Source organism: Colobus angolensis, unplaced genomic scaffold (genome assembly GCF_000951035.1).
Source record: "Colobus angolensis palliatus isolate OR3802 unplaced genomic scaffold, Cang.pa_1.0 Scaffold120, whole genome shotgun sequence".
Classification (NCBI taxonomy): domain Eukaryota; kingdom Metazoa; phylum Chordata; class Mammalia; order Primates; family Cercopithecidae; genus Colobus; species Colobus angolensis.
Genome location: NW_012113142.1, coordinates 2,292,520 through 2,302,071, shown reverse-complemented (window position 1 = coordinate 2,302,071; position 9,552 = coordinate 2,292,520). Strand labels below are relative to the sequence as shown.

Sequence of the window (9,552 nt, the reverse complement as noted above, 5' to 3'; positions counted from 1 at the left end):
CAGGGGAATGAGCCTGCACCCAGCCAGTGCAGGAGACAGAGGCTGCACCCAGCCACTGCAGGGGATAGAGGCTGCACCCAGCCACTGCAGGGGAACGAGCCTGCATCCAGCCAGTGCAGGGGATAGAGGCTGCACCCAGCCACTGCAGGGGAACGAGCCTGCATCCAGCCAGTGCAGGAGACAGAGGCTGCACCCAGCCACTGCAGGGGATAGAGGCTGTACCCAGCCACTGCAGGGGACTGAGCCTGCATTCAGTCACTGCAGGGGACTGAGCAGTTGTGCAAGTCATGGTTGGCAGTGCCTTGGAGGGAGCGCCGCTCAGAGCTAAGATACCATAGAACTGTACATTCATTCTGGGAGTTTTAGGGCAGATGGGAATACTTGTTCTAATAAAATCCACTTGAGTAGACAATTTCCTGAGATGCAAGTGTCTCGAGAGACAGGTGTGTCTTTTTCTAATTTGCACAAATACCCTGTAGGCCATGGTGGTATTGGGTTGCCCTTTCTATGCGAATGCTGAGTCGATGATGGCTCCTTCGGGAATAACTACAGCTATTTGTTGTGGTGGTTGAGATAGGGTCTTGCTCTGTTGGCCAGACTGGGGTGCAGTGGTGTGATCATAGCTCACTGTAACCTCGAACTCCTGGACTCAGGCAATCCTCCTACCTCAGCCTCCCAAGGAGCTAGGGCTACAGGCATGCACTACTATGCCTGGTTCATTTTAAAATTTTTGATAGAGATGAGGTCTTGCTGTGTTGCCCAGGCTGGTCTCAAGCTCCTGGCCTCAAGCAATCCTCCCCTCTTGGCCTCGCAAAGTGCTGGGGTTACAGGCATGAACCACTGTGTCTGGCCTTATGACACCTAACTTTTAAACAATATTTGAGGGCTTCCTCAGGTTCTTTCTTGTGCATTATTAAAAGTGAGGGTGTGCAGGCCGGGCGCAGTGGCTCACACTTGTAATCCCAGCACTTTGCGGGGCCGAGGTGGATGGATCACCTGAGGTCAACAGTTCAAGACCAGCTTGACCAACACGGCAAAACTCCATCTTTACTAAAAATACAAAATTAGCTGGGTGTGGTGGTGGGCGCCTGTAATCCCAGCTACTCAGGAGGCTGAGGCAAGAGAATCACTTGAACCTGGGAGGCGGAGGTTGCAGTGAGCCAGGATCACATCACTGCACTCCAGCCTGGGTGACAGAGCAAGACTCCATCTCAAAAAAAAAAAAAAAAAAAAAGCGAGGGTGTTCTTCCGCTCCTCATTAAGGACCTTGGTCCTTGCAGGGAATCCTGCACCTTGACCCCTTGGCTCCTCCTCCAGGCAGCACCTCCAGCCCCTTTCCATTTAGCCAGCCTTGCACTTGCCTTGACAGCAGCAATCTTTTGTCTAAAATGCACTTTCCGTAAACCTGAACACCCCACTTCTTCCGTAAACCTGCCTGGCCCCATTCAGGGGCACCTTCAATGTCTCCACACCTTGAATTCCCCATATATGGGATCCTGGAACCGCTTCTCTCCAGGCCCAATTCCAAACACACCCACCCCCTGCAGATAGTTGTCAGTTTGCATGTAATAATTGTTCACCAGGGTCGGGCGTGGTGGCTCATGGCTGGAATCCCAGCACTTTGGGAGGCTGAGGCGGGCGGCTCATTAGGTCAACAGATCGAGACCAGCCTGGCCAACATGGTGAAACCCCGTCTCTACTAAAAGTACAAAAATTAGCCGGGCGTGGTCGTGCATGCATGTAATCCCCCCTACTCAGGAGGCTGAGGCAGGAGAATCACTTGAACCTGGGAGGTGGAGGCTGCAGTGAGCCGAGATCGCACCACTGCACTCCAGCCTGGGTGACAGAGCGAGACGCCGTCTCAAAATAAATGTCCCTTTGGCCTCACATGATTTTAAATTCGGCATTCTAGATTTCTGTCATCAGTGAGCTCTTTGTGGAGTGAAGGGAGATTTCCACTTTTGTAATTGTGTGCTTCGACAAGATTCACAGACCCACCAACTGGGCACCGTCAGCTGTAAAGACAACTCTGTGCCCGGAACTTTAGGCTTTACTCAGCAAGGCTCAGGTCACAAGTGCGCTGTCATTTAGGGCAGAAAGACTCGCCTCAGGTAGGAAACTAAATGACTCACCCGGAGCACATGTTATTTTGCTTCTGAACTGGAAGATACCATAAAGCTCCTTTCGTCAATGACATTTTCATTTAGAGAGGGGTGGGCTTAAACAGATGTTTGGGTCTGGAAGCTAAAGTCAGCTTTTGATGTAGAAGTCTTTTTTTCTCTTTCTTTCTTCTTTCTTTCTTTCTTTTTTCTTTCTTTCTTTTTTTCTTTCTTTCTCTCTCTCTCTCTTTCTTTCCTCCTTTCGCTCTCTTTTCTTTTCTTTTTCTCTTTCTTTCCTTCTCTCTCTCTCTCTCCTTCCTTCCTTCCCTCTCTCTCTCTCTCCCCTTCCTTCCTTCTCTCTCTTTCGTTCTTTCTTTCTATTTTTTTTTTTTAAGACAGGGTCTCACTCTGTCACCCAGCCTTGAGTACAGTGGCACAATCTTGGCTCACTGCAAACTCCACCTCCCAGGTTCAAGCAATTCTCATGCCTCAGCCTCCCAAGTAGCAGGGATCACAGGTGCCCGCCACCATGCCAAACTAATTTTTGTATTTTTAGTAGAGATGGGGTTTCGCCATGTTGCTCAGGCTGGTCTCGAACTTCTGGCCTCAAGAGATCCGCCCACCTTGGCCTCCCAAAGTTCTGGGATTACAGGTGTAAGCCACCGCACCCGACCGCGGTGTAGGAGTGATTTCTGAAATAATTTTTGGTTCCACTTAAAGCACAGCCCCTGCAGACTGCAAGGAAGCAGTGAGGAGAGACCAGCAACCTCCAGCCTCCCCGTACTCCCTTCTCCTAGCAGACAGTGCTTACTTTTCCTGAGAGCAGTCCCCTAAACCGAAGCTGAGTGCAGAGCTAGCCGGGGACCCTGGCTTTATTTTATTAAATTTAAAATTAACTTTGTTAATTAATTAATTTTTTAGAGATAGAGTCTCCTTCTGTTGCCCAGCCTGGTGTGCACTGGTGCAATCACTGCAGCCTCCAACTTCTGAGCTCAACTGATCCTCCCTGCTCAGCCTCCCAAGTAGCTGGGACTACAGGCATGCACGAACACACTTAGCTAATTATTTATTTTTTGTAGAGATGGGTCTCACTATGTTGCCCAGGCTGGTCTTGAATTCCTGGGCTATATGATCCTCCTGCCTGGGCCTCCCAAAGTGCTGGGATTACAGGTGCAAACCACCGCACCGGGCTCAGGAACCCTGACTTTGAAATGGGCAAGGAGACCTTTCTGGCATTCTTTCACATTATAAGCATTTTTATGCCCCAAGTGTGTGTCAAAGACTGTAAAATCCATTCAGGGAGAAAAAAAAGAAAATAAGAAAAATAAGACTCAGTCCCCAGCCCTCCAGGAGTGAATACCAAGGTGGCGGGCCAACCTTTTCACCATTTAGGCATCTGTGATAAATGTGTAAGCAGCATGTCTGAAGTCAGACTTCCTAATGCTTATTCAGTTTGTATCTAAGGCAGCTGATAAAAGACCCGACAATAGATAAATGGGCTGGGTGTGGTGGCTCAGCGGGAGGACTGCTTGAGCCCAGCTAGGAGTTCAAAACCAGTCTGGGCCATGGCGAGACCCCATCTCTATAAAAAATTAGCCAGGCATGATGGCGTGTGCCTATAGTCCCAGCTACTCAGGAGGCTGAGGTGGGAGGATTACTTGAGCCTGACTGTGTCACTGCACTCCAGCCTGGGTGCAGTCACCTGCACCCAGTGCATGACCCTGCCTCAAAAAAATAAATAAATAATTAAATAAATAAATAATCTTTAGTTAGGCATTTCAAACCCTACTGTATGGAGTTGATTTTTCAACATTTATTCACCATTTAGAAATTATGAATCACAGACTCATAGAATGTTAGAGCTGAACTGTTAAATCTTTGAAATCTACTTTGTTTTTTTGAAATGGAGTTTTGCTCTTGTTGGCAAGGTTGGAGCACAGTACCATGATCTCGGCTCACTGCAATCTCTGCCTCCCGGGTTCAAGTGATTCTCCTGCCACAGCCTCCCAAGTAGCTGGGATTACAGGTGCCTGCCACCATGCCTGGCTAATTTTTGTATTTTCAGTAGCACGGGGTTTTACCATGTTGTCCAGGCTGGTCTCGAACTCCTGACCTCAGGTGATCCACCTGCCTCCACCTTCCAAAGTGCTGGGATTACAGGCATGAGCCACCACCACGCCTGGCCTGAAATCTTTGTCCAACCTTTGATTGGACAGAAAGTGACCTAAGGCTCATGGAGGCCCCACTCAAGGTCCCTGAGTGAGCCCGAGAGTTCCAGTGGTGGAATGTCAGAATCTCCTTGCAGGGTCCCTTCCCTCCTCCCAGGGAGCCTCCCTGGCAGCATGTGGCGTGACCCTGCCGCTGCAGGCCTGGCCTCTCTGCGCCCATGTCTTGTCCTGAACAGCACGCTGCCCGGTGACAACTGTCTCTCCCTTACTCATATCGTTTATCAGATTGATCACAAATTATTTGTAGGTAAGGGTCAGGGCTGAGTCATTTCCTCTGAGAAAATCAACTGGGCCATTTAAAATAAAGGCTTTTCTTGGTTTGCTTTGGATCATCGCAAGGGTACCAAACGTGGTGCAGGAAAGCAAGGGGCCTGTGTCTTTCTAGTGGGAAAAAAAAAAGAGCAAGATCTAGCTAGGCTTGCATAGGACTGGACTTCTGGGTTACCCCAGAGAGGTTCTGCGGCCCCCATGCTAATTCCAGCCAAAGCATCTTCCTATTAAAGGCAAGCTGCTTTCCGTCTAGCAAACAGCAGTTCACACACCACACTAAGCAATGCTGGGCTTCTCTGGCTAGCTAACCTGGAGGGTCGCCTCTAGGGGTTGAGGCTAGAAGGCTTTGGGACAGGCTGCTCTGGCCTGCCTGGCTGTGCCACAGCAACCAAGAGCCCAGGCAAGGAGGAGCTTCCCATTGTAGACAAAAGTCCAGCCTCCGAGGCTGGGCGCGGTGGCTCATGCCTGTAATTCCAGCACTTTGGGAGGCCAAGGCAGGAGGATGGCTTGAGCTCAGGAGTTTGAGACTAGCCTGAGCAACATGGCAAAACCCTGTCTCTACTAAAAATACAAAAATTAGCCAGGGGTGGTGATACGCACCTGTGGTCCCAGCTACTTGGGAGGTTGAGGCAGGTGGATCTCTTGAGCTTGGGAGGCGGAGGTTGCAGTGAGCTGAGATCAAGCTATTGCACTCCAGCCTGGGCGACAGAGCAAGACTCTGTCTCAAAAAAAAAAAAAAAGTCCGAACTCTGCTTGCCCGGAACTCCACCTTGCTCTGGTGCAGCATACAGAGAGTTAAAAGCTTAGCCATCCCCCTGGCAGCCTCTCTCCTTCAGCCTTTGGGGATTAAGCTCTCCAGCTCCCGGATTCTGCAACTCGAAGGCAGATCCCTAGGTATTCATCAGCCAGCACGGTCCTGCACCTCTCTACAAAGCCATAGGCTGCTCCTATGTGTGGTGGGCTTACAGAGGGCTTTCAAGCCATCCATTCCCTAATCCATTTCAAGGCTCTTGCCTTCTCCCCTCTGGCATAGGTTGAACCTGTTCACGAAGGTAGAGAGCCCCTGCCTCGGTTTAAGGCCAATCAACCTCTGAAGCTAAGACTTTCTTCTTTCGGCCAAGAGTGGTGGCTCATGCCTATAATCCCAGCACTTTAGTAAGAGGCGTTCAAGACCAGCCTGGCCAACATGGCGAAACCCCGTCCCTACTAAAATTATAAAAATTAGCCGGGTGTGGTGGCCTAAGCCTATCATCCCAGCTACTCGGGAGGCTGAGGCACAAGAATCGTGAGCCGAGAACATGCCACTGCCCTCCAGCCTGGGCAACAGAGTGAGACTCTGTCTCAAAAAAGGAAAAAAAATACTCTCTCTCTCTTTTTTTTTTTTCCCTTTCATGCTTAGAAAAGGAGAGGATTATTGATTATGCAACCCCCAGAGGAGTGGTCCCTGTGTCCCTGTGGGCAAAGAGAGGAACTGGAGGGCTTCGATAACAGGTGAAGATCCCTCCTGACCCCCAGGAGATCTCTCAAAGGAAAGTGACTTCCAAGTGACTTCGACATTCTACAGAGCTTGAGTTGGCCAGGCGCAGTGGCTCTCCCTCATAACCCAGCAATTTGGGGTGACAGAGGGCGGAGGATTGCTTGAAGCCAGGAGCTTGAGACCAGCTTGGGCAACGAGCAATACCCCATCAATACCCCATCTCTACAAAACATAAAATAAATTAGCCAGGTGTAGTGGTGCACACCTGTAGTCCCAGCTACACGGGAGGCTGAGACGAGAGGACTGCATGAACCCAGGAGTCGGAGGCTGCAGTGAGGTATGATTATGCCATTGCACTCCAGCCTGGGCAACATGGCAAGACCCCATTTGGAAAAAGAAAAAAAGGAATGCTTAAGTCTTCAAGGAAAGGAGCAGGATCTTTGGCAAGTTGAAAGGCCTGAGCTCCACGGCCTCTTTGGTGTCTGCCACCCGGAAGGTCTGTGGTCTCTGCAGCCAGCGCTCTCTGAGAAGCTGCCGTCATCAGAAGCTGCAGGGACCTGGCCTGTGCAGGGCTGCCCCTTCCTGGAGCTGAGCAAGGGAGCCTGGCCCTGACCTCAGTCCCCACGAGTTGACCTGCCTCGGGGTCGGTCTTCCAAGCAACATCCAAAAGGATATTTCTGGCGTGTTTTTCCTTTACAGCCACTTCCTGCGTATTAATGGCCTTATTGATGCTGACAGTCTGAAAAACAAGAAGGGGGGAGGGGAAATGAGGATGAGATGAATAAGCCTCTGAGAGTGGCTGAGACCCTCCCAGATGCCTGCCCCTTTCTCCTCCTCCAGCCATCCCCCCAGCCCCACGGGTGGTCGGTTCCTCTGCAGGCGCCCAGCTGGGGGCAGAGGTGGGCAGCGCTCCCGGGAGTCAGCTGGCTGGGCCGTCCTGAGGGAGCGGGCACCGCTGCCTGGCATTGGCTGTGCCCAGCTGCTGCTCCCGCCTGCCACTCACTCCCTTGGCACAACAACATGGCAATTAAAGCCCGCACAAAGAGATGCTTTTCATCCCCCAGGGAAACATTATTTCTCCAGGAGCAGGAGGAAGAGGCGCAGAGATCAGGGAGCGACTGTGGCCCAAGAGCATCCAGCTGCCCCTCTCTCCCCTCTAAACGTTCCACGGAGCCTTCCCTGGCTGACCAGCACCAGCAGTGGCCACCAAGTCTTTGTTTTCCCACACTCTTGGGCATTTTCCAACTCCTAAGCAAATTCCCTTGTACTTCCTTAATGACATCAAATGACATTAAACATTCCCTCTCAATCATTTTTAAAATTGTAACTCTTTTTTTTGAGGAGTCTCGCTCTGTCACCCAGGCTGGAGTACAGTGGCCCGATCTCAGCTCACTGCAACCTCTGCCTCCCAAGTTCAAGCAATTCTCCCACCTCAGCCCCCCAAGTAGCTGGGCCTACAGGCACCCGCCACCACACCCGGCTAATTTTTGTATTTTTAGTACAGATGGGGTTTCACCATGTTGGTTGGCCAGGCTGGTCTTGAAATCTTGACCTCAGGTGATCCGCCCGCCCCAAAGTGCTGGGATTACAGACCTTGTGTTTCTTCCTTTTGAGACAGAGTCTTACTCTGTCGCCCAGGCTACAGTGCAGTGGTGCGATTGTGGCTCACTGCAACCCCTGCCTCCCGCGTTAAAGCAATTCTCTTGCCTCAGCCTCCCGAGTAGCTGGGATTACAGGCGTGCACTACCATGCCCAACTAATTTCTGTATTTTTAGTACAGATGGGGTTTTGCCATGTTGGCCAGGCTGGTCTCGAACTCCTGACCTCAAGTGATCCTCCCGCCTCTGCCTCCCAAAGTGCTGAGATTACAGGCGTGAGCCACTGCACCCAGCCAAATCATAACTCTCTTTAATTTTGCAAAGTGCATATACATAGCAGTACATTTGCACAAACACAGAAATGGGATTATACCATGTAGGCTGTTTTCTTAAGTACAGATTTTTTCCTTTTTCTGTTTTAATGTCATTCTATCCCTATAACCCTTGTTAAAAACCTGTTATGTATCACATACATACACCCACACATACACATAAATACCTACATACTGAAGAGGTTAATTTTGCCGTTGTTCTACACAAATTAGATTGTCATATATAGACTTCTCTATGTCTTGGTTTTCTCACTTGAATATATCTCCTGGAAAATTCTGCAAATGGGCTGAAAAACCTCTAGTTTTTTTTTTTTTTTTTCCCTGAGACAGGATCTTGTTCTGTCCCCCAAGCTGGAGTGTAGTGGCACAGTCATGGCTCACCACAGCCTCCATCTCCTGGGCTCTAGCGATCCTCCTGCCTCAGCCTCCTGAGTAGCTGGGATTACTGGCACATGCCACCATGCTCAGTTATTTTCTTTATTTTTGGTAGAGATGGGGTCTTGCTGTGTTGCCCAGGCTGGTCTCCAACTCCTGGCTTCAAGTGATCCTCCCACCTCAGCCTCCCAAAACACTGGGATTACAGGCATGAGCCACTGTCCCCAGTCAGGAATTATCTTTAAAATTTTAGGTGTGATAAATATGTTATGGTTAATTTTTAAAGAGTTTTTTTTTTTTAAACAGGTTCATACTGAAATATTTACTGGCAGGATGATACAATGTCTAAGATTTACTTCAAATAATCCGGAAAATAAAAAAATTTGGTGGTTGATGGTATAGACTCATGGATCAGCAAACTACAGTTACAAGCCACAACCAGACTAGACTAACACCTGGTTTTGAAAATAAAGCTTATGGCCAGGCACCGTGGTTCACGCCTGTAATTCCAGCACTTTGGGAGGCTGAGGCGGGTGGATTACCTGAGGTCAGGAGTTTGAGACCAGCCTGGCCAACATGGTAAAACCCCCATCTCTACTAAAAATACAAAAATTAGCTGGGCGTGGTGATGGGCGCCTGTAATCCCAGCTACTTGGGAGGCTGAGGTGGGAGAATTGCTTGAACCTGGGAGGCGGACGTTGCAGTGAGTCAAGACCCCACCACTGTACTCCAGCCTGGGTGAGAAAGTGAGACTCCATCTCAACAACAACAGCAACAACAACAACAAAAACAAAAGAAAAAGAAAAGAAAAGAAAGCTTATTAGAATTCACCCACTCTCATGTATTTATGTATTCATTTAATATCAGCTGAGGCTGCTTCTGTGTTACAAAGGCAGAGTTGAATGGTTGTGATGGAGACCATGTGGCCTGCAAAGCCTAAAATATTTACTAACTGGCCCTTTTCAGAAAATGCTGACCCCTTGTCCATAGGATATATGTTTGGCCACAAGTTCCTTGTTGATGCTGGGGCTATACCAGGGCTTCTTGGATTAGTCTTCATATTTGTATATGTTTGAACTTTTCTATAATGAAAGGTTAAAAAAAAAAAAAAAACCTAGGGCCGGCGTGGTGGCTCACGCTTGCAATCCCAGCACTTTGGGAGGCCGAGGTGGG

The 9,552-nt window shown here is 49.5% G+C and overlaps 1 protein-coding gene across 3 annotated transcripts in view; it reads right to left on the bottom strand.

Annotated features, from left to right (window-relative positions):
- HIP1 (huntingtin interacting protein 1) overlaps positions 1-9,552 on the bottom strand; it is a 213,846-nt gene that overhangs the window by 66,146 nt on the left and 138,148 nt on the right. For all 3 annotated transcript variants that reach the window (XM_011930312.1, XM_011930325.1, XM_011930320.1), the window contains exon 2: positions 6,750-6,813. In XM_011930312.1, the coding sequence (XP_011785702.1) occupies positions 6,750-6,813 (64 nt within the window). The remainder of the gene's footprint in view (positions 1-6,749; positions 6,814-9,552) is intronic.